The 21,514-nt window shown below is 44.4% G+C and overlaps 1 protein-coding gene across 9 annotated transcripts in view; it reads right to left on the bottom strand.

Moving 5' to 3' along the window:
• SFI1 (SFI1 centrin binding protein) overlaps nucleotides 1–21,514 on the bottom strand; it is a 34,881-nt gene that overhangs the window by 12,495 nt on the left and 872 nt on the right. For 2 of the 9 annotated variants that reach the window (XM_079956404.1, XM_079956405.1), the window contains exons 1-18: nucleotides 21,273–21,503; nucleotides 17,881–17,952; nucleotides 15,216–15,368; nucleotides 14,601–14,672; nucleotides 13,849–13,959; nucleotides 12,611–12,705; nucleotides 10,823–10,940; nucleotides 9,650–9,752; nucleotides 9,015–9,171; nucleotides 7,621–7,782; nucleotides 7,018–7,088; nucleotides 6,330–6,422; nucleotides 5,496–5,593; nucleotides 4,241–4,307; nucleotides 3,302–3,432; nucleotides 3,120–3,201; nucleotides 2,297–2,475; nucleotides 664–739 (exon numbers count right to left, since the gene is read on the bottom strand). In XM_079956404.1, the coding sequence (XP_079812530.1) occupies nucleotides 664–739; nucleotides 2,297–2,475; nucleotides 3,120–3,201; nucleotides 3,302–3,432; nucleotides 4,241–4,307; nucleotides 5,496–5,593; nucleotides 6,330–6,422; nucleotides 7,018–7,088; nucleotides 7,621–7,782; nucleotides 9,015–9,171; nucleotides 9,650–9,752; nucleotides 10,823–10,940; nucleotides 12,611–12,705; nucleotides 13,849–13,959; nucleotides 14,601–14,672; nucleotides 15,216–15,368; nucleotides 17,881–17,952; nucleotides 21,273–21,397 (1,965 nt within the window). In that variant the 5' untranslated portion in view covers nucleotides 21,398–21,503. Of the gene's footprint in view, nucleotides 1–663; nucleotides 740–2,296; nucleotides 2,476–3,119; nucleotides 3,202–3,301; nucleotides 3,433–4,240; nucleotides 4,308–5,495; nucleotides 5,594–6,329; nucleotides 6,423–7,017; nucleotides 7,089–7,620; nucleotides 7,783–9,014; nucleotides 9,172–9,649; nucleotides 9,753–10,822; nucleotides 10,941–12,610; nucleotides 12,706–13,848; nucleotides 13,960–14,600; nucleotides 14,673–15,215; nucleotides 15,369–17,880; nucleotides 17,953–18,731; nucleotides 19,072–19,527; nucleotides 19,586–20,722; nucleotides 21,056–21,272; nucleotides 21,504–21,514 lie in introns of those variants that run through there. The other 7 variants (XM_079956407.1, XM_079956412.1, XM_079956408.1 and 4 more) reach the window with 6 other exon arrangements.

Below are 21,514 nucleotides of genomic sequence, written 5' to 3'. Positions count from 1 at the left end.
AACAGCTAAAGGTTGGACTAGGAGACACCTCCTACTTCCTTGTGAGAATCATCTTTCTCCTGCCTCCTACAGTGAATGGCTGCAACAACAGTCAAACCATTTTATTTAAATCAACAGCAACAATTTACACTCTGCCTTCAATTGCTGTAATTATCTCATGGTCTCAAGTTCTTCACTTTTGGAATCTAACAGCGGTCACAGGATTTGGTAACCCGGGAATCTTGGATTTCACAATGTTGTTGTTTTAAAGACAACCCTTCTAGCACTCTTCAAAGCCAAAGTGTCAGCAAGGTAGAGTTTGTCAGCATTTGGAGGAGAGGCTGACAATTGTCTCCTCCACCTTCCCCGCTAGCTATTCCACAGCCTCCCTGTCTCTCCCTCATCTCTGTGCTCTTCCCTCCTTTCGTTCCTTTTATCCTTACCAACATTTTCAAACTTCTTTGAGAACATTTGGCAGAGTTATGCCACACCAGCGGACAGATGCAGATCTACCCAATTTATGTTACTTCATTTCATAACAAAATGTTGGCTTATTGGGGGCAGAATTTCAAGGTACGCAGAACACACCATACCACACACACACACACTCCTGCCTACAAGGCTAGGAATGTGAGTCACAACAGGTAGCGGACCAATGTGAAATCCATCAGGTATATCTCTCACCTGTCGCCACTTGCTCCAAGACCATCGAAGGAGCTTGACAGAGTGGAACCTTGAAGCTCTGGCCTCTTTCGTCCTCCTAAAGGGAAGCACAGCAGACCTTCTCTCAAGCTTCAGGACAGACGTGGGCCTTTTGTGCTACTGTCTTAAGTGGTGAGCCTCAAAGCAGAGGCTGCCATTTTATCTCACGTAAAGTACTTACATTCCCAAATCAGTGTTATAAATGGTAATACTGCTTCAGTGGTACCTCGGTTCTCGAACGTAATCCATTCTGGAAGACTGTTCGACTTCTAAAATGTTAACAAACCGAGGTGCAAAGGGCTGGCTGCAAGTTCAATTGGAAAAATGGGAAAACACACAGCAGAAGCCATTCAACTTCCGAGGCATGTTCGAAAACGGAAGCAATTACTTCTGGGTTTTTGGCGTTAAAAAATGAAAACATTCGGCTTCCGAGACGCTTGAAAACCAAGGTACCACTGTAGCACTATTCCTGAACTACTAGGCCTGAAGGATATCTGCTTGGGAATTGCCTGTTTGCCTTGTCCAAGACAGGGCCAAAGGAAGGAGCCACAGAGGAACCAGCAAGTAAGCTTCTGGAACAACAAGAGTCTCAAGCAGGTCATATGGGGACTGAGCCCTACAAGTAGATCTGGATCAGGTTTGCTTTCCAGTCTGCTGCTTCTCTTCCCTTCCATAAAGGCAACAGCAAGGTAAGGGGAAGCGGCAGGAATTCAGGTTGCAAAGGTTTGGTGGGCTTGAAGCAGACCGCAGGCTGAAGGAACAAGGGTGTAGGCCTTTTTTGCAGGAACATGGCCACTGCCAGTCAGGTAAAGTCAGCCTAAAGCAGTTATAGCTGCAGGATCTGCGATATCAGTGGCTACTAACCCTGATGGCTGTGCTTTTACCTCTACTGTTGGAGGCAGGATGCTTCTGAATACCAGGTGCTGGGAATGACAGATGGGGAAAGTTTCTGTTGCATTTGGGCCCTGCTTGTGGGCTTCCCACTAGGACACATTTCTGGCCATTGAAAGAACAGGATGCTGGGCAAGATGAGCTACTGATCCAGTTGTTGGGATACTGCCAGGGAGACAGAGCCATCAGTCAGGCCTCTCAGTCCGGACGATCACCGGTCTCCCATGGAACAGCAGCATCAGTCAATTAGCGACACGAGCCTCAGAGACATTCCAAAACTCATGCACACCCTTTTAGCAGGCTCCACAACGGAAGATTCAGACAGGAGAGCATATTTACAGCTTTATTCAACATAGATCAGAACACAGGAAAAACATGACTGCTTGCAAAACGGAAACTCCCAGTGAGCAGGAAGTAAACAGGCATGTGACACACAACAGCCTGTTCCCTTTTTAAGGTGGAACGGAAATATCTCAGCACTAGCAGCCAGGCTTATCTTATGCTATTATTGATTCTTCTCTGTTACCTTAAAGTAAAAAGGTAAAGGTACCCCTGCCCATATGGGCCAGTCATGCCCGACTCTAGGGTTGTGCGCCCATCTCACTTAAGAGGCCGGGGGCCAGCGCTGTCCGGAGACACTTCCGGGTCACGTGGCCAGCGTGACGAAGCTGCTCTAGCATGCCAGCACCAGCGCAGCACACGGAAATGCCGTCTGTTACCTTACCCTTCCTTTATTTTCTGAACATTCTCCTTCCAAAGACAGAAAGCAGTCTGCAGGATTTGATGGCTGTGATGCTCTTTGGCCAAGGACAGTCCCTCACGCTCTTCCAGCTGAACCACAGTTCTCCTGCGCCAGAAGCACCAGGACTGCGACAGCAGCCGTCGCTCAGAGTGCAGAACAGCCTACATAGGGAGAGGAGGGATTTTGAAGCCAGCTCAGGATGTGCCAGGCTTCCTGCAAAGGTAGGATAATTTTTTTGCCAGCAACCTGTCCCCGATAACCCAAACAGTCTTTTAAAAAGAAGACGGCCACCCAGTTGAGCTCAGGAACCCAAATAAATCTCATACATCAACACTGTCACTCAAATATGAGAAGGGGAGCCAGGAAGGAGAGCTGGAATGAATGGCAGCACAAGCACCATCAGAGGCAGCTGTGGGTGCAAAAAATACCCTGCTTCCTTCTACTTCCTCTTTCCAAGTGGCCTAATCATCACTTTGAGACCCAGAGCATGTTTGGAATTATAGGATTCCTCTCTGGTGCACAAGGAGAAGAGAGCAATGTGTCTGAAGGCCAGGGCAAGTGCCTCCAAGTAAGCAAAAGTGCCCTAAAGGGTGAGGCACAGGGAGACATGTGTGTTTCAAGATTTACGACTTGGCATAGGCATCTCAGGTACATTAAGCAGGTACAGCAAGCAAGGACATTCCAGAATGTAACAAGGTAAGCATCCACCAACACTGCCTCCTGTCTGAAACCCCTGATATTGTATATTCAAGAAGAGCAGTGTAGAAACTGTCTACTATCCTGAAACGTAAAAATCTAGATTTACCATTTCCTCTGCCATGTGGTTCTCTTGGTGCTCATGTTTTCTGAGCCGCCACCTTTCAAACCATCGCCTTGTGCAAGTTTCTCTGGAAAGCAGGAAGAAGAGCACTAGATTTTTCACCAGGCACTCAATGCATGCCAAGAGCTGTTCCCCAACATTCTCTTTTTATTGACCCTCCATCCTACCTGTGGAAACACACAGCCATCCCCTTCATCTTTCTCCACCAGCACTGATGATCCCTGAATCGCTTCCAGGCCTCAAAAGTGGCAGGCAAGATCACACCCTCGTAGTGCCTATTGGCTCTGGCATATTGCAGCTGAAGACATATGGCAAAAGCAAAAGCAGCAAAAGCCTCACTCTGAGAAACCAGGAAGGCTTAAGCTTTCTCAAAGACACATGTACACACACGCGATACAAAGCGACTAGAGTGGCAAGCAGCTACCCATACAGCAGCCTTCACTTACTTGGCTCTGCTCCATTTAAAGTAAGGAACAACTCTCTACCTTTATAGAGCAGTGTTCTTCAACCTTGGCTTCCCAGAAGCAGTTGGACTACAACTCCCATCATCCCCAGCCAGCTTAGCCAATGGCTACAGGTGATGGGAGTTGTAGTCCAGAATCATCTGGGCGCCTAAGGTTGAAAAATGCTGGCTTGGAGGGCCTACTAGTAAGCAGAGAGAGTTTAGCAGGGTGTTGAAGAGCGAGCCCACACCACAATAGAACTGCATGAAGCAGAACTTAATTTTGCCCTAGCGACCTTTCTGTTGCTAGGCTGCAGTTCCCATCACCTCTGTCCAATGTTCATGGTGGCTGGGGCTGATGCAAGCTGGGAGTCTGGCTGGGGAAGGCGGCCCTATAAGACATCAGTCTTTGACTGGTGATACACAACCATGTAGGCCAGCATCACGTACCATGTGTTCTTTTAAAAGAAAGAAAGAAAGAAAGAAAGAAAGAAAGAAAGAAAGAAAGAAAGATGAGAAGGATGGAGAGAGACAATTAAAGAGTGGGATTAATACACAATGAGAAAAGGATAAATATGGAGAAGGGAAAGGGTATCACTTAAAAGTAGATCCCACTTGGAAAATTCAGAGCCTGAATAGTCTGAAGATGACCATGCCCTCTTACCTTCCTGTGCCTTTTCCAGTTGGCATGGCATGACCAGGTTCTGAGACACCTGTGCAGCAGCACAGTCCTGAAATGTAAAGTATGCAGTTCTGTCAACAGTTGCCTCTAACGTAGTGGACCGTTCCCTTCAGCTCAGGACCAAGGACAGCTCCCTACAGACACAGAATGAGTGCTAACAGAAAAAGCACAGGGTTAACCTGCCACTCATGCTACCCAGTAGAGGTCTCCATGGTTTGGGGGCAATGAGGATGCAACAGTCTGGATTCATTTGTGCTGCTTCATGTGGACTTCAGCCAGCAAAAGCACAATAGAAAGCAGATGGAGTAAGGCCATCAGTGACTTGCTCTTTGTATCATTACAAGCAGTTCTGCCACTGTCAACTGCACCTCTTGTCACCATCAACAAGTGACAAAGCCACCTATGCCAACACGAGCAATTATGAAGTAGTAAAATTCTGCCAAAGGGAACCAACATTGGGTACCCCTTCCCTGCCCTGTTCCCATGACCCAGAGAGTAACGCTTGATCTGCTGCTTGGAAACTGATTAAGTGGTACAGTGGCACCTCGGGTTACATACGCTTCAGGTTACAGATGCCTCAGGTTACAGACTCCGCTAACCCAGAAATAGTACCTTGGGTTAAGAACTTTGCTTCAGGTTGAGAACAGAAATCGTGCTCCGGCAGTGTAGCGGCAGCAGGAGGCCCCATTAGCTAAATTGGTGCTTCAGGTTAAGAACAGATTCAGGTTAAGAACGGACCTCCGAAACGAATTAAATACTTAACCTGAGGTACCACTGCATATGAATAACAGTAGTAACAATTATTATTATTATTATTACTATCCTGTTTCAAAAGCTAGGCAAGGCTATGTCCGTCTAGTGCTTAAACAGGGGGATTCCCAGGAGCTCAGACAAGATTACTGTGAGTTTTGAGATGGAAAGATGTAATAGTAATAGATGTAAGATTAAAAGGAAACAAAGAAAGAATGGGCAGATTGAGCTCATTCCTAATAACATGGGCCTGGAACAGCCTTCCCCCAACCTGGGGCCCGCCGGCTGTTTTGGACAACAATTCCCATCAGCCCTGGCCAGCATGGCTGCAGGATGCTGGGGTTGATATGTGTTGTTGTTCGAAACCTCTGGAGGAAACCAACTTGGGGCCTAGAAGGTTTAAGATATGGGAGCATTCCAGACTTCAAAAAGAATTGAGCTACCAGGTTTTAGCTCTGTTGCTGCCTCAATATAGTTGGTTCCTCACCTGTAGTGAAAATAAGCTGACAGTGTCAAGGAACGGTATTGCTCTTCCTCCTTCTGTTCCAAACGAGACTTCCATCCATTCCAGAACCTGAGCAAGAGCTAAAAGAAAATTGGAAGAGACAGAGTGTGAAGCACCCTAAAGCCTGGTTCCCTTAAACACAGATAGGGCAACCAAGAGGGTCTTTTTGAAATAAAAACATCAACAGAGCAGCAAAGGGATGTTTGCTTTCAATGCCAAATGATAAAAGCGACAGACAATCCTTTTTCTTCCTCTTTATTATTATTGTAGGTAAATGTCATAACATGTGATCATATAAGTTCAAAAAAGTAAGATACAACTATTATATAAATACCAACAAATTGGATTTAAATATACTTCTGAATGCTGTATATAAATAGACAGGCCACAATTTATTTGGACAACAGCACACATGTAGGTCAACCTATTTATGGTCTACCTAACTTTTTATGATACCTAACTTTTTGCTACCTGGAAGCTCTGACACATCACGGTAACTTCCATATCCCTAACTTTTACTTTCCTATCCCTAACATCACCATAATTTCTGAATCCAGCCCAGTCAGAGTCAGGGTACTCCTGTTGGCCTGCACAGGTACACAAAGAAGATACTTTCATGATGTTGTCATGCAGTGGTCCATATGTCCTAACTTTACACACAAACACACACAGAGTTTTCTGTAGCTTGCTACACTGCTTCTACCACAGGAACAACTCAGGAACACAAGATGGTAGTTTTCTTGCCAATGTGACCCAGAAGGCACATTAAAGGTTCTGGTTTAGTGTAAATGAAGCAGGGAACACGGTCAAACTCACCATGACTTGGTGCTGCTGATGAGCCAAGTTTATCCTCATTCGCTTGACAGAAGCTTCCGTAACATTCTTCCGCAAGGCACTCAGCCCACAGTGCTGTGAAAAGCAAAAGAGCAGGAAGCACGATGGAGAAGCCACTCCTACTACAAAGGCAAAGGTGTGTCTTCAACAGCCCATCTTATTTACGATTTATAAAGATCGGCTTCATACAGAAGAGATATGGGGAACTGGCAGTCTCTGACAACAGATTTTGGTATAAAGTGGGATACTGTCTAAGCGTAAACCACCAGGATATTCTCCTACACAAGCCACGTAGAGAGGAACAGTACAAGAGCACTGGCCATGGAGCTGTAGTGCAGGGGTGGGAAACCTTGGGCCTCCAGACATTGCTGAACTTCAACTCTCATCAGCCACAGCAATCATGGCCAATGACCAGGGATGATTGCAGTTGCAGTTCAGCAACAAATGGAGGGCCAAACCTGTTGCAGTTTGCTCATCTCCAGCCCCATCCTTCCTAAAATTATGCTGCAGGGAGCTGAGATTGGCTGTGGCCTCCAGCTGCTTGAATACACACAGTGCTTGCTTGCCACTGTGGAAAGTGGCCCCATGGGAGAATCATCATGGAGGAACCAACTTTTCCTGGTCAGAGGTCATTCTAGAGAGGCCACCAGAGATATGGCAAACCTCTTACCAGCAGGTGACATCTGTAGTGGCGCTCAGCACGTTCATAGTGCTTAGCTTTTTGGGCACACAACGTCACATCTGTTATTCAAGTTAAGGAAAAATGTTTGCTTAACCAGCTAGAATAGATCAACCTCTCAATAGTTTATTACTGACCTGGATAAAAGTTATGGGGAAGAATCTACATCCCGCATCTGTGAATTCCACCAAGTTAATCTGCGTTATCCTAACATTCTTCCCTTCACTTTAAATATACTTTCCAAATGTGTGCCCACTCCTGATTGTTAGGCAAAAGAGAAAATAAGCACCCGGTGATCAACTTCTCTGAATACTTCCATGGTTTTACACGCATGTCTTCTTAAAGACTGTGACATAGTGGTCCAACTCTGAGCCATGAGGGCTCACAGAATCAAACAGCAGGGCCTTCCCCAGTCTTTGCTTCAGTGCTGCAGACCTGGAACAAACCTATTGAAATAAAGAGTCGTTCCTCATGTTCAAAAGGAGTCATTTAAAAAAAAACACACCAGAAGTATCATTTTACACAAGCACCTCAACTCATACTACTCATGTCCCCCCAAACCACTGGAAAGGACCACGAGGAGAATATGGATACACTGCTTCCATCGTGTGAAAACTCTTCGCAAGGCGACCCTTGCAGCCAGCTGAACAAGGTGCTCCTGGTGGGCATGCAGTTGCTGTCTGTGTTCCCAAGTCAGACGCCACATCGAGAAGCTCTGAAAGAGGACCCGGGTGCGGTTGTGCTGCAAGGCCAGCTCTGGAACAAAAGAGGCAGAAAATATCATATCTGTGCTAGGATCAGGGTCAGGGGGTGGTGCGTGAGCACTGGGTATTCAAGCGACAGGTGTTTTGGTATGAAATAGGAGCTGGAAACTAAATTAGTTTATGGTGCCTGCTTGCAGGCTTCCCACTGGGGCATCTGGCTGGATACTATAAGGAAGCTGGACTAGATGGGCATTTGGCCTGATTCAGCTTCGGGCTTTTATGATATTTAAATGCGGGATCATGGTATTCTGCATGAAAATCAAATTAGCATTTGCACAGGAGCAACTGTTCAAGCTTGTAGAGAAAGGTGGAGTGAGGAGAAGTTCTGCCCCCGCCCCCACTGTGGGTGCTGAAGGGGCTGAGCTAGGGGGGCAATGTAACAGGCTGTTCTAGAGCTCTTGTCCCGGGGTGGAAGCTGGAAGACCAGGACTGCAATTCCTGCAAAGCAGGGGGCTAGACTAGATGACCCTTGGATACTTTCCAACTCTATAATTCTGTGTTTCTGTGATTCTTTAGGAGTACACACACAAAATGTGCTGAATCACAAATGCAAAAAGCAAAATGAAAACAGGACTTTTATATTGTTTACTCTACAATTCAGTGTTCTGCGACAGGAGTAAGAGAGTGGAATTCTGCTTCTAAGATTATTTTAGAATTGAATTAGGCGCAAGAATACAAGGGCAGAGGGACTGAGCTCCACCTGTAGTACCTCTAATTTCACAGCCTTTCCAGAAATCTAGAGATTCATGCTGAATTCTACTAAAGTCACCTTCCAGCAATTAAGGAAATGGGATCTCCCCTACAACCCACTCTCAATGGAGCTGCTTCCACTGAATAACAACTTTTCTTGAAATCTCCAACTAGAGAGGGAGGTTTTTGGCACACATGTATTTAGCTCTCAAAGGCATCCAGACATGGTTTTCTACTACGCTCCACCCTTATCAAACAAAGCAATAAAGTCATCACATTTGAAATATTATGCTACATCCTTCTGTACAGGCTTTTAGTGGTCTACTGGATTTCTTGGCAGTGGGGATTTTCTGCCATCCTATACTGGCAGCGCAATCACTGAGATTCCTGTCTTTGAGCAACAGAAGATGCCTAAACCCACTTGGAGACAACCAACACCCCAAGGGAAAAACAAAAAATTCTCGCTTAGAAGAAATGCATCATTCTGTGATGCTGGAAGAGAAATCAACTCTATTTTGTCCCAAAGCAACTCACTGTCCTGATGCTCCTTCTCTCTTCGGAGATGCACATAGACATGCCAGGATTTCATGGCCCTCCACATCTCCCTGTGCTGCTCATGCATCACTGCCCTGGCCTCCTCCTTTCTCTCATCTTGGATGCACATATAGCACTCCTTCCATTTGAGCCAGGCCTGACAACAAGGAGGAACAGGAAGAATAAGGGTCCGAAAACAAGGCCGTGAAAGAAGAGGCAAGGCAGATCTTATCTGCAAACGATTCACAGAAATTGCACCCATCACTACAAACAGCAGCAATTAAATAATAATTTTGTTAGCTAATGGGCAAAATTCAGCTGTGTGCTAGTTACACTTGCACTAGCAATAATGGCTTGTGCAAGAGAAGGTGAAAAGAGCCAGCATGGTTCACACGGATAGTTGTGCCACAGTTTGCACTAGCTCCTACACTTCTTGTTGCACAACCAGTTCCACAACAAAACCTCTGCTAGCACAACTCTTGAACTGGATTTCATATTGTGCTTTATTATGCTACTACAACAGCCCTTGCACTGGTTGTCAGAGAACACTGAATCTGGGCCTTTGGCCAGTGTTAGTGTGTGCACACAACACAAAGGCACACAGGGTTTAAAGGGTTGGTATTTCCAGCACTCACACGAAACTGTAAGCCTTGGGCCCAATGGTGTAGGGCCTGACCATCCATTTCACAAGCAACTTGATTCTGTGACCATCTCTTTCTCCACAACCTCCATGCAAGTCTGTTGAAAATAAAAAGGCCAGGACACACTTTAGACTTTAACTCTGATGAAAACAAAGAGTTTTATGAATGTATGTGCTGGAGAACTATAGAGCCCCATCTGCTTCTTAGAGCAGCTTTCATCAACATGGTGCTCCCCCAACATCTTTGACTAAAACTCCCATCAGCCCCAGCCACCACGGTCATGTAATGCTAGGTCTGATGGGAGTTGTAATCCAAAACATTTGAAGGGCACCAGGTTGGTAAGGCTGCCATAGAGATACCCAATGTTTCTGGTCCCTTTTTGATCCTTTACATGACATAAACAGCTTACCATGCCAACCAACTAACTGAATAGCATTCTTTACGTATTACAGTAGTTTTCAAAAACTGTCTTCTTGGAGGTGGGTGAGTTATTGTTTCCTTGGAAATCTATTTATTTATCATTAACATGTATCATCAGCTCTTGTGGCACTAAGTGCTGGTGGCAACATAGAACAACATGAAAAACATTCCTTTTTTATTTAAAAAAACCCCAGCAATTAAAAACAGGAGAACAAACCAGTGTGGTATGGTGGTTAGAGCATTATACTAGGACCTGGAAGACCAAGGTTCAAATTCCCACCCAGGCATGAAGCTCACTGGGCGGTGACCTTGTGCTAGTCACTGCCTCTCAACTTAACCTACCTCACAAGGTTGTTGTAGGGATTAAATAAGAGAAAACGGTGTATGCCACCTTGAGTGCCTTCGAGAAAAGATGTGGGATGTAAATGCAGTAAATAAATAATACGTCTCCGCCAGCCGTCAAATATTGAGGGATCAAATCACGAGGGGTGCAGAAATCCCTTGTGTCCATGTGGAGTAGCCCAGACTAACAACCAGGTTGAACGAGTCTGCACTGAAGTGTGGAATTGAAAGCCAACGTGGTATAGTGTTTAGAGTGTCAGACTAAGACTGCCGTGAGCTCCATGGAGAAAAAGGTGAGATATTAATTGAGATATTAATTAATTGTTTCAGGGTTGGAATATGTAGAAAGATGGAAGAGCGCCATGTGCTCCATTAACCCTTGTTTGAACCTGAACCAGTTCTCACCGCAAGGCACTCTTTTCCTTGAACTTGAAGGCCTCCAAGTGCATTCGGCGCTTCATCCGGCGCAATTCTACATAGCTCAGCCAGCGCTGCCACGTCCAAAGGGTTTTCATTTTTGCCGCTGTGAAAAATGTGAAGCCATAGTTTTAATGGCAGGCATGAGTATTTTAAAGATTCCATATTTTTGTCCAATACACATAACTTCCCAATCCTTTTTGGCCCATATGGAAAAAGCCTGGAACCAAGAGAGAGGTGTGGCTGGTCAAAAGACTGACGGCAGACTGTTTTCAGACACAAAAGAAACTTCGTATCTCATCAGGAGGACTGCAAGGGCACCTTGCAACAAGCAGCTGCAAATAGGGCTACACTGGGGAAAGAGGGAGGAATGGCACCTTAAATGCTTCATAGTTCTGGAACTCACATGAATAGGACTCTGAAGGCCAAATGGAATGTAGTAAGTCCATGAGGGGATCTCCAGATTGATTATTTTACTTATTATTTTACTTTTCCTTATTAGCATTTCTAAACCAGTCAATACTTAAGTATCTCTTAGCAGTATACAAACATAGCATAAAACTATAAAAAGCAGCATATAAGAAAACAGTAGAACAATCCTTGTTCAACTTCAGGTGCTTGAAAAAGACATTTCTATTTCAGCAGGCATTTTGGAAAAGTTTTTTGTTTTTATACTTAAATTTCATTTATCTTATCTGTCATATGCTTTTAATTTATATGTACCCAGCTTAGAAACTTTGAGAATTAAAAGGTCTAGAAATAGCACAAACAAACAAGAAATAATATGGTTCCATCAGGGCAAAAATATGTCTTTACAAGACATCTGGACCAACTAATACATGATGATGCCTCACATATAGTATTTAAGCTTGAAAACAGCTGCTGGAAGTGTTGCTCCACTTTTGATCAGAGCAGCAACACTGGGGGTACGGAGAGTAATGCTTTGTCCTACCCCCCACTTTCCTTATCTGAAAACCAGAAGGGTATTTTTTTCTCCAGTGAAAAAAAAAATACATAGGTGCTTTCCTCTCTACACTGGGAGAAACAGCAAAGCATGGGGAGGGTGGAAAAGGAAACTGAAAAGAGGGAGCAATGAGTAAAGTTAAGCCAATGCAGTTGCACAATCTGGGGATACAGAGCATGGGGCTAAAGCTTCTTGAAAAAGACAACTGTAAGAAAAAGATGGGTGGCGCCACTTAGGTGTCATTAAATTAGCAATGCAACTTGCTAGCTAAGCAAAATGTCTGCTAAATTACTGATGCTAATGTAATGTTTATTTAGTAGATATATCAACATAGTTTGCACTGTTGTGCTGTAAGATTTGAGATCCCAGTAGAAATTCATGAATTTCACAACAAGCAAGGTTTTCAGAGAACTATCCAATAATGTGTTGGCTGCAACAAAACTCTAAATGCAAAATACATGTTGCTGTTCAAAAATACTGCAGAGCTGATGGAGAACCCCTTGAGCTTTTCCAGAGGCTTCCTTCGATAGCTGGGATTAATTTAACACACAGCAAAATATGCAGAGAAAAGGCTCAATGCTGGGTTCTAGCAGGCTGCCATCTGCACTGGAAGAGCATGGACACAGCAACCTAGGCTCTTCTACTGCAGGGCTGAGGAAACTATGGTCCTCCAGATGTTGCTTGACTCCATCTCCCAAACAGCCCAGCCAACCTGGACAAAGTTCAAGGGCGGTGAGAGTTATAGCCTGACAACAACTGGAGGGCTACAAGTTTCCTACTCCATTCTTCCACAACTGATTCTATTCTCTCACCATGTGAATCTGCAACACAATAAGTCACCTTCTTCTCTCGCTGCAGGAGTACGTAGGACTTCCAGGCCCGAAAGATCAGGTTGTACAGGAAATACCTGGCCAACAAAAGCAAATAATACTTTGCAAGGGTCAGAACCCAGCCTACCCATTTGCTATACAGATGACTCATTCCAAACTATTATTGAGGAATGCTTTTGCATTGTAATTTTTTGCAACACAGAAAGTATTCATTTATTTACACAGGTGGCAAAACAGGCTGGGAAACAACCACTTGCTTGCTTGCCTAAGGCAAGTAAGAATCCCCTCCAGGCAGAGAAGTTTGTTCCTTTTTTGTTTAAAAATGGCTGTGTACAGGTTATGTTTAGGCAGACGGCCTAGTAAAAACTTTTGTGGGCTAGTAATTATTACTGTTGTGCTTGTTATTTATTTCATTTATGAATTGCTTCCCACAAGCCACCCCAAAGCAGTGTGCAATATAGTAACAAATATAAAACAGTTAAATATATAAAAAATGTTTTAAACTCAATTATAAAAGCAACAGGAGCACATACACACAATCAGTTCAAATGCAGGACAGATACCGGTTGGGATAAAGACACTTTGTTGAAAGAGAAGCATATTTCATAGGTGCCAAAAAGACAATAGAGAGGGTTTCTGTTTGATAGTAGCTTTTGTGAATTTATTTGCAAAGTAATTATTCATCCAAATAAGTTGATGAGTTCATGCTGTATTTGGATGGGTACCCAAAGCCTAGGAACTGGTAAAGCTACATATAGTGCTGTTCCAGAGAGGAATTTTGGTGGCCGAGTGACTGGCCATGAAACACCGGAATGGAAAGAAACAGCAGGGAATTGCCAGTGCAGGCAGCTTATGAGAAAGTGGTTAGGAAGATCATGGAAAATATAAAATACAGAACTGCAGGACAATTACCTTCAGCTGTACATATCAAGGAAGAAGAAAAGCAGTGATGCAATGCATCCCTGATCCCCTGTTTGTAATGATCAAACTGAGGATGATTTGGGCTCTAAACTATGGTTAGCATGAGCCATGGTTTGGACCAATGTGTCTTCCTAGTAAGAACACAGGAAGAAATACACTTAGGAAAACTGAACTGAACTGTAAAAACGCCAACATGCCTGGCTGCTTGCTGACTAAGATAGCACATCTTGCTTTTTGACACATTACAACAAACATGGGATTTCTTCTCTCTGTAGTATTAGAAAGTACATTTAACAGACCTGTAATGGCAGTCAGCCCGGATGGTGAGCTTCCATTCTTTCCAAATAACCCACCATTCTTCCTTCCACCCTCCAAAGGTTTTCCGCAGTATCTTCTGATCATAATAGCGCCTAGAAAAGGAAAGAATACAAAACATATAAGACAATGGAAACATACACACAATATTAAATCAGTTATCGTAGACTTCTGCCCTTTATCTCTTCAGTCATCATTTTTTTCACTTCCAGTTCACAGATTGGACTGCTCTAGTCCTGCTGAAATCAACAACATTTAAGCATGCTGAACTGTGAGCTAAAACATGCCCTTCATCTGTGAACAAGTGTTCCTAGAGACAATTATAGTTTCAATAATTCTTATGAGTGATTTTCTTTTCTTCATTTTGTACCAGCAATAAAAGCCCAGAGAAGTTCAGTCTCTCCCAAAATATCACAGCACAGCAGGTGACACTGCTAACAAGGAAAGGCTGTGGATTTCAACATCCTGGTGCTCCAGTAATCAACAGGAGGCTGTGATGGTTCAGACACAACAAAAAAGCATGGTTTGCAAGTTGCCCCCAAATCAGGATCTGAAACTACAGGCTGAAGCAGATTTGGCCGAACTGTAGTTTCATGTTCCATGTAAAATAACACTCTTGTCTGGGACACTGCTCTGCACAGTTTTAGCAAAATAATCACTTTTTACACATGCACTAGCCATAAGTCCGCTTGTGTAGACCAGTTTCACAGAGAAATACTTAACTTGCTTTGCTTACCTGGCACTAGAAGGGAGGACCCTTCCAAATGCCTTCTTCATCCACAAGTAAAGGAATTTCCTAGCCAGGTGTCTGAAAAACACATCTCTCAGTGCTTTTTAGCATATATTTATTATCTATAAACTTTCAGCCAAAGATGAACAAACAGGAACTTCACACATAAATGCTAATTCCTCCATTTAAGTCCACCACTAAAAAACATCTTTTACATGACATTTTTACCTCACCCTTCCTCAAAAATGAGGTTAAAAACTTTCCTTGTTAACAAACTTGTGAATCTGCTGCTGCTTAATGTATCAATTAGGAGTAAAGATACTTGGTTTTGCTGCTGTTCAGAGTTTGGTAAATCTGTGTTTTAATTATCTGATTACTGTTGCTTTTTTACGTTTGCTTTTTACGTTTAACCTGGTTTGAGCAGCTCCTTTGTGGAAGGGGAAAGTGGAGATGGGGGAATCTTTTAAATGAAAATCTCTTCCCCTGCTTGATTCGACTGATGAAGCCAGATCAACGTTTTAAAAGGAATGCAATAAAAATATACCTACTGGACACAGCTACTTTTTATACTAGGTTAATAAGCCCTACAAATAAGATATAAAACATAAACATGTCTATTACCTGATACGGAGTTCTTTTAATCTCCCACCTCGGTTCCAAGTGTATGTCACACGGTACGAGATCCTGCGATTTCCAGTCAGACGCGGAGAAGCGAACTGGCCACCTGAACCTCCTTTGTGACTAGGCTGTTTCTGTGTTTTTATAAACTTTGAACTTAAAATAAATAAAATAAAGAAGATAAGCAGTTTTTGCCACTAAGCTTGCAAGTCCCTAGGTAACTTAAGACTTTCACAAAGCACAGAAGCAGGATCGAGTGAGCACTCTTCCCCCGGGCCCCAGTTCATTCAGAATGATGCTGCTTTTGCAATTGGAGAGTGCTGCTCCATTTGCACTCATGTCCTGCTTGCTTATGGGCTTCTCACAAAGGCCCATTTCCTACACTGCACATATTAGACCTCTTGATGTGACAGTATCTGTAGAAGGCCCTTTCCAACAGAGTGCAGTGACTAATAAGGAACATAAGTAGAGCCCTGAAGCTGGATCAGCCAAAGGTCCATTTAGTCCAGCATCCTTTTCTCACAGCGGCCAACCAGATGCCCATTATGGGAAATCCACTAACAGGACCTCAGAGCAACAGCACCAGATATATAATGGATAAGGTATTGTGGTCACCAGCTGTATGAGGCTTTGTATACCAATACCTATACTTTGAACTTAGCCCAGTTTCTAATTGGCAGCCAGTGCCAGCCTTTCAGGAATGATGTAACTTGATGACAACAGTCAATTCCATGAGCGACCACATTCTTGAACAAGCCTGTCTGAATTTCTGGTTCTAGGGAACATCAAGGTCTTTGGTACAAGAAAGAACATGCTAAGACAGGGGAAATTATAAAAGTAATTGTCTGCAGCCTCCATTTGCCTTAGTATGAAAGGGCATATGTAACCTAATACATATAGAAAATACTGTTGCTGTTCTAAAGCTAGAGAGACTAGGAGATAGGCCAGGGCTGGACATTTGACTGGCCAAAAAATAAAATAAAAATGAACAATTGGATGGTCAAACATTGTCAAATAATAGCCAAATATTTTTAAAATAACAGTGTTATTAGAACAACAAAACCACACCGTACTGTATTTATCAATATGTCTGAGACATATGCTAAAATTGTTACAAATAACTGTGATTGTATATTGATCAACTGATGATATATGATAGGTCAATTCCTGCATGCCAGTCCCAAGAAAGCAATGATGTGGATTTTCCAGAATTTTTTTTCATACAATTTCTTTTTAAAAAAACATCCAATGCATATTACACCATCTGGAAAAATTTCTGATGCCTAGAAAGTGTTCTAATTTAGAATGCTTCTTGTACTGCACTTGTATTTAGTAAACAAAGCTAAGTGTTGGAACCACTCAGCTTCCATAATATTATATTTGCAACTGGCATCCATTCATGGTTACTAATGAATTTATAAAACAGAACATTTTTCTTGGAGAAAGAAAGCACTGGGAAAATGTCCATGGAGAATTTTCTACCCTACTTCACGACAAGATTATAGGGTTTTCCCCCTAGAGTAAAAAGTGATGTGGAAGAAGGATGTCTGATTGTGGCCTGCAGACTCACCCTCCTTAATGCAGGTTTTGCAGCATTCTGTACTGTTTCAAAACCCACAAAACCTGTTAGTCCAGAAGTGACAGTGGGACACAGTGAGTGCATGCAACCTGTGGGAGGTGATGTTTCTTTCAACTCCAGCTTCTCTACAACCTAGGTTTATCAAACAACTCTTTTATCAATCACTTAAGACAAGCTCAGACTTGATTACTCTTCCAGAACTAAAAATAAACCTACAAAATCAATCTGCAAAGAAATTATTGAAGAATTAATGGTCAAGAAAAGAGAAGCCAAGCCTCATAGCACTCAGTGGAAAGGAAAAACTGTGGTGTTGTTAAACAATATATTCTAGATCATCTGGCAAAAAAATACTTTGGTGGTTGAATGAGCACTCTCCTCCTGCAAAAGGAGGTCTGAGAATACACCACATTTCTCTGTAAATTTACCAGAGATAATGTACTGGGCAGGAAGAAGGCTGCTTCTTGTTGAAGTTCATCCATGATGTTCAGGGGCCAACTTCAGGACAATCACTGTCTCTCAGCCTAACTGACCTCACAGGGTTGCTGTGAGGATAAAAGGGGAAGGGGGAGAACTGTATACACCACTTTGAGTTCCTTAGAGGAAAGGTAATACAGTGGTACCTCGGGTTAAGTACTTAATTCGTTCCAGAGGTCTGTTCTTAACCTGAAACTGTTTTTAACCTGAAGCACCACTTTAGCTAATGGGGCCTCCTGCTGCTGCTGCTGCTGCTGCTGCTGCTGTGCTGCCGGAGCATGATTTCTGTTCTCATCCTGAAGCAAAGTTCTTAACCTGAGGTACTATTTCTGGGTTAGCGGAGTCTGTAACCTGAAGCATATGTAACCCGAGGTACCACTGTAAATGAATAAATAAAGTGAGGGGAAAGTCTGACATCCAGGAATCTGTAGCACAGACAAAAATAATTTGATCAAGCTACTGTGTGCTTCTTGTGAAATATTACAGCTTCTAGTTCCACTGCAGTGGTAGCAATCCTTGTTCACAAACTGTTGCCCCCTCACCCGAACTATTTAAGCACTAGCAGCAACACAGCCGAGTTTTTGGTACAGCCTCTTCTGTTTAAGTGTTTCTTACCTGACTTTAGCCTTCTTTTCCATCACGTTAACAGCCTTGCGTCCTCTACTGTCCAGCCCAGACCACTGCTTTCTGGTAAGAAAAATCCTTTGTCAAAACATAAGGATTATTTTCTTAAAAATCAGTAAGCATACATGGAAAGTGGCCCTGTACAGAGTCAGACCATTAGTCCATCTAGCTCAATATTGCCTACAGTGACTGGCAGCAGCTCTCCCAGGTTTCAGTCAGAGGACATTCTCAATTCTACCTGGAGAAACTAGCATCCAGAGACACAGTACCTCTGACACTGAAGGTAGTACATAAAAAGAGTCTAGCTGCTGAATCATGCCAAAGGCCCACCTAGTCCAGCATCCTACGAGATGCCCCAATAGGAAAGCCACAAGTAGAACATGAGCACAACATTCTTCCCACTTGTGATTCTCAGCAGCTGATATTCAGAGGTATGCCACCTTCAACATTGGAAGCAGGGGCATAGGCATCATGGCTAATTGCCATCAATAGCCTTATCCTCTATGAATTTGTCCAATCCTCTTTTAAAGCCATCCAAGTTGGTGGTCATCACTGCCTCCTGTGGGAGGGAGTCCAATTGTTTAACTATGTGCTGCATGAAGAAGGTCTTTCTTTTCTGTCCCAAATCTTCCAGAATTCAATTTCATAGGATCTGAGTTCTAGTGCCGTAAGAGAGGGAGAAAAACTTTTTTTTCTATCTCGCTTCTCTATCCCATGCATACTTTTTTACACTTCTATCATGTTGCCTTGTACTCAGCTTTTATCTAAACTAAAAAATTTCCAAATGCTGCAACCGTTCTTCATAGGAGAGGTGCTCCATCCTCTTGGAATATTTTCTGTACCTTTTCCAACTCTATTCTTTTTGAGGTGAAGCGACCCCAAGTGTGGTAGCATCATTGACTTGCATAAGGGTCTTTAGATGCTGGAAACTTTATTTTCTTCTCCTTTCCAAATCTCTCCAGCCCAAGGGCCTGAACCCCTCAATTGTAGTCCTGGGCTGCTCAGAAGACGACCCCCCCATCTCTCCCTCACTGAGATGGTCCAGAGGATAATCCCTTGTGAGGGGATCCATTGGATAGCAGGATACTGGCAGAGGTAGCCTGATCTAGGGTTTCGCTTTTGCCACAGCCTACTGCCTCAGAAGCCAACTTTCGGTTTGCAGAGATGTTTTCATTCTCTTGTCTACAAAAAAAAACGAGCGTTAAAAAAGAGATTTCCTCAATCTTACTATCTGAAAAGGGCAGAGTCTCTTTCTCCCCTTTCCTCCTCCTCCTACACGTGTAGCAGGCATCTCCACGACACTTCTCGCTATGCCCGTGTCGGGCAGTCACTGGGAGGGAAGTATCACCGAGAGAAGGGGCTCCCGCCTCTCCTCAGGAAAAAGCGCGGGAAGGCGGCCCGCCGACTCCTCCTCAGCTAACGTCTTTCCCCAAGGCGGCGGCGGCCGGGCACACGCCCAGTGGTCGCCATGGCGGGCCGGCAGCAGGACAGCTGCCTAGTTACGCTTGGGAGGGGTCCTCTGACTTGGAATAACAGGCTTCCGGGGGGGGGCGAGGAAGACGGGAACGCGAGGGAGCCTGGAGCCGCACTCAGTAGCTCTTCATAGACCCTCAAAACCAACCAACCATCCACACGTACGGAGCAAGTTGACGGGTACCCGAGGCGGGGGTTCTCCAAACATTGCGGGACTTCAACTCCCAGCATCCCTTCCCATTGGCACTGCCCGCTGAGGATGATGGGAATTGGAGTCCCGCCTCATCTGCCTAGCACCTGGTGAACTTTCCCTGCCTTTTTGTCCTCCACTTGACGGCGCGCATGGAATGAAAAGTGGAGGCGGCTGGGGGGGGGGGGAATGCACAGCCACCCAGCATTTGGTAAACCACGTTTTTCTTTGAGGAGCAGACCCAGCTGCTTTCAACGGGGCGCGCGCAATTTAACAGACCCGACTCCCAAGTAATCCTGTTCAGTATTATCGACTTAGAGTAAGCTCCATTGGACGCACTAGGGCTTCTTACTTCTGAGTAAGCGTGCATAGGATTGCGTTGTCCTCTGGTTCCATAGGATAATTACTGTAATGTGGGCTGGCATTCTCATTTCTCCCACAAATATGCAGGAGAGGGGGTACTCCGGTGATTTATCGCTCATCTTATAATGAGGAACAAACCTTGCAGCCCTAAACACATTCCTTCCCAAAAAATGTGAATTGCACGGAAAGGTACTTTCAAAGCGGAGTATCTTAAGTTTCATGAACAAGAGCCACCTTTATTGCAATTGCGCTTACATAAATATACGGGGGGGAGGGGGTGGTACTGTTAAAAGTGGGGCGGAAAAAGGTCTGTCATATGTCAACATGGTGGTTCTATGGACGTTTTACTCAATAGTAAGTCTCATTGTGTCCAATGGCAGAAGGGTTTAGCACCCAGTAAATGTGTTTAGGATTGCAGCCCAAATGATGCAAGAAACAATTACTTGCTCCTTAACGCACTTTAAGCACAGCCAGAGCGGTTAAAAGGCGAGTGTGTCATTCTTATATAGAAGTTTTTATCTGCGTTTCTGAAGCCATAACTAATCCGCATTAACTGATCTTCGTTTGTGTCATTACAAAACGCGTTAAAAATTAACAAGAATCAACTGATCGTGCTGCAGTACAATTCAGGATCTCATGACCTGTCTTGTGACATACATCGGGGCTAAATGATTTAATTGAAGCTAATCCATTGCGTTGGATAGCTAAGTATAACCCCCCCCCCCGCACAAGGCATCTCATAGTTTACAGTGCAATCCTAGCCATGCCTACTCAGGAGTAAATCCCACCAAATTAAATGGGGCTTACCAGGTAAATAGGGTTAGGCTTTGCATCTTAAAGAGGTACGCGACCGGGAACCGTCGCAGTCGTCTCCACCGCTCTGCGCGTCCGAGACTGCAATCCTATTGCACACAATTACTTGGAAGCGAGTCCCTTTATACTTTCAGCGGGGCTTAACTTCTGAAAATCACGGACAAGACCATCCTGCAACGCTGCATAGGCTCAATCTCTTTGGCTGCAACCCTATGCGCACTAACCAGGGAGTAAAGCCCTACCAAAGCAGTGCAGAGCAACCCAACCACGCACATGTGTCATTCAGAGCCTCCTGAGCGGGGACTCCCCGCTGCAGGGAACAATCAATAATAAAACGAGGCTGTCCTGCCGAAACGCCTGAAGGACCCTTCCATGCCTCTTAACACACTACTCTATCGCCACCTGCCTATTGTGTGCGGGTTTATTTATACAACTATAAATCTCGCCAGAGCTGAGAAATGGGAATTCGAATTTGGAAGTAGCCTGTGAAGTTCCTATACTTTGTTTTGTATTTATGTCCCGTCCCCCCCCCCCCCGCACTCACCTGTTTTGGGCAGGCAATCGCCAACGGCACGCTCTCTGCGGGCCTGCCCGGCGGCTTACACTGCGCGTGCGCGAGCCGGAGGAAAGGTGGAAGCGAGAGCTCGGCAAGGAGCGAGTGTGGCGCATGCGCCGTGGCTATTAAAGGGGGAGGGGTGGGCAACGAAGGCCCCGGTTACGGCGGCTGAGGAGAGGAGGGAGAGGCGGGGCTGAGCTTGAGGAGCGGACGGGCCGTGTGCACAGAGA

The sequence above is a fragment of the Podarcis cretensis genome (genome assembly GCF_951804945.1).
Source record: "Podarcis cretensis genome assembly, chromosome: 16".
Lineage (NCBI taxonomy): Eukaryota > Metazoa > Chordata > Lepidosauria > Squamata > Lacertidae > Podarcis > Podarcis cretensis.
Note: the sequence above shows the minus strand (reverse complement) of the source record. Positions and strands in the feature narration are given on the sequence as shown.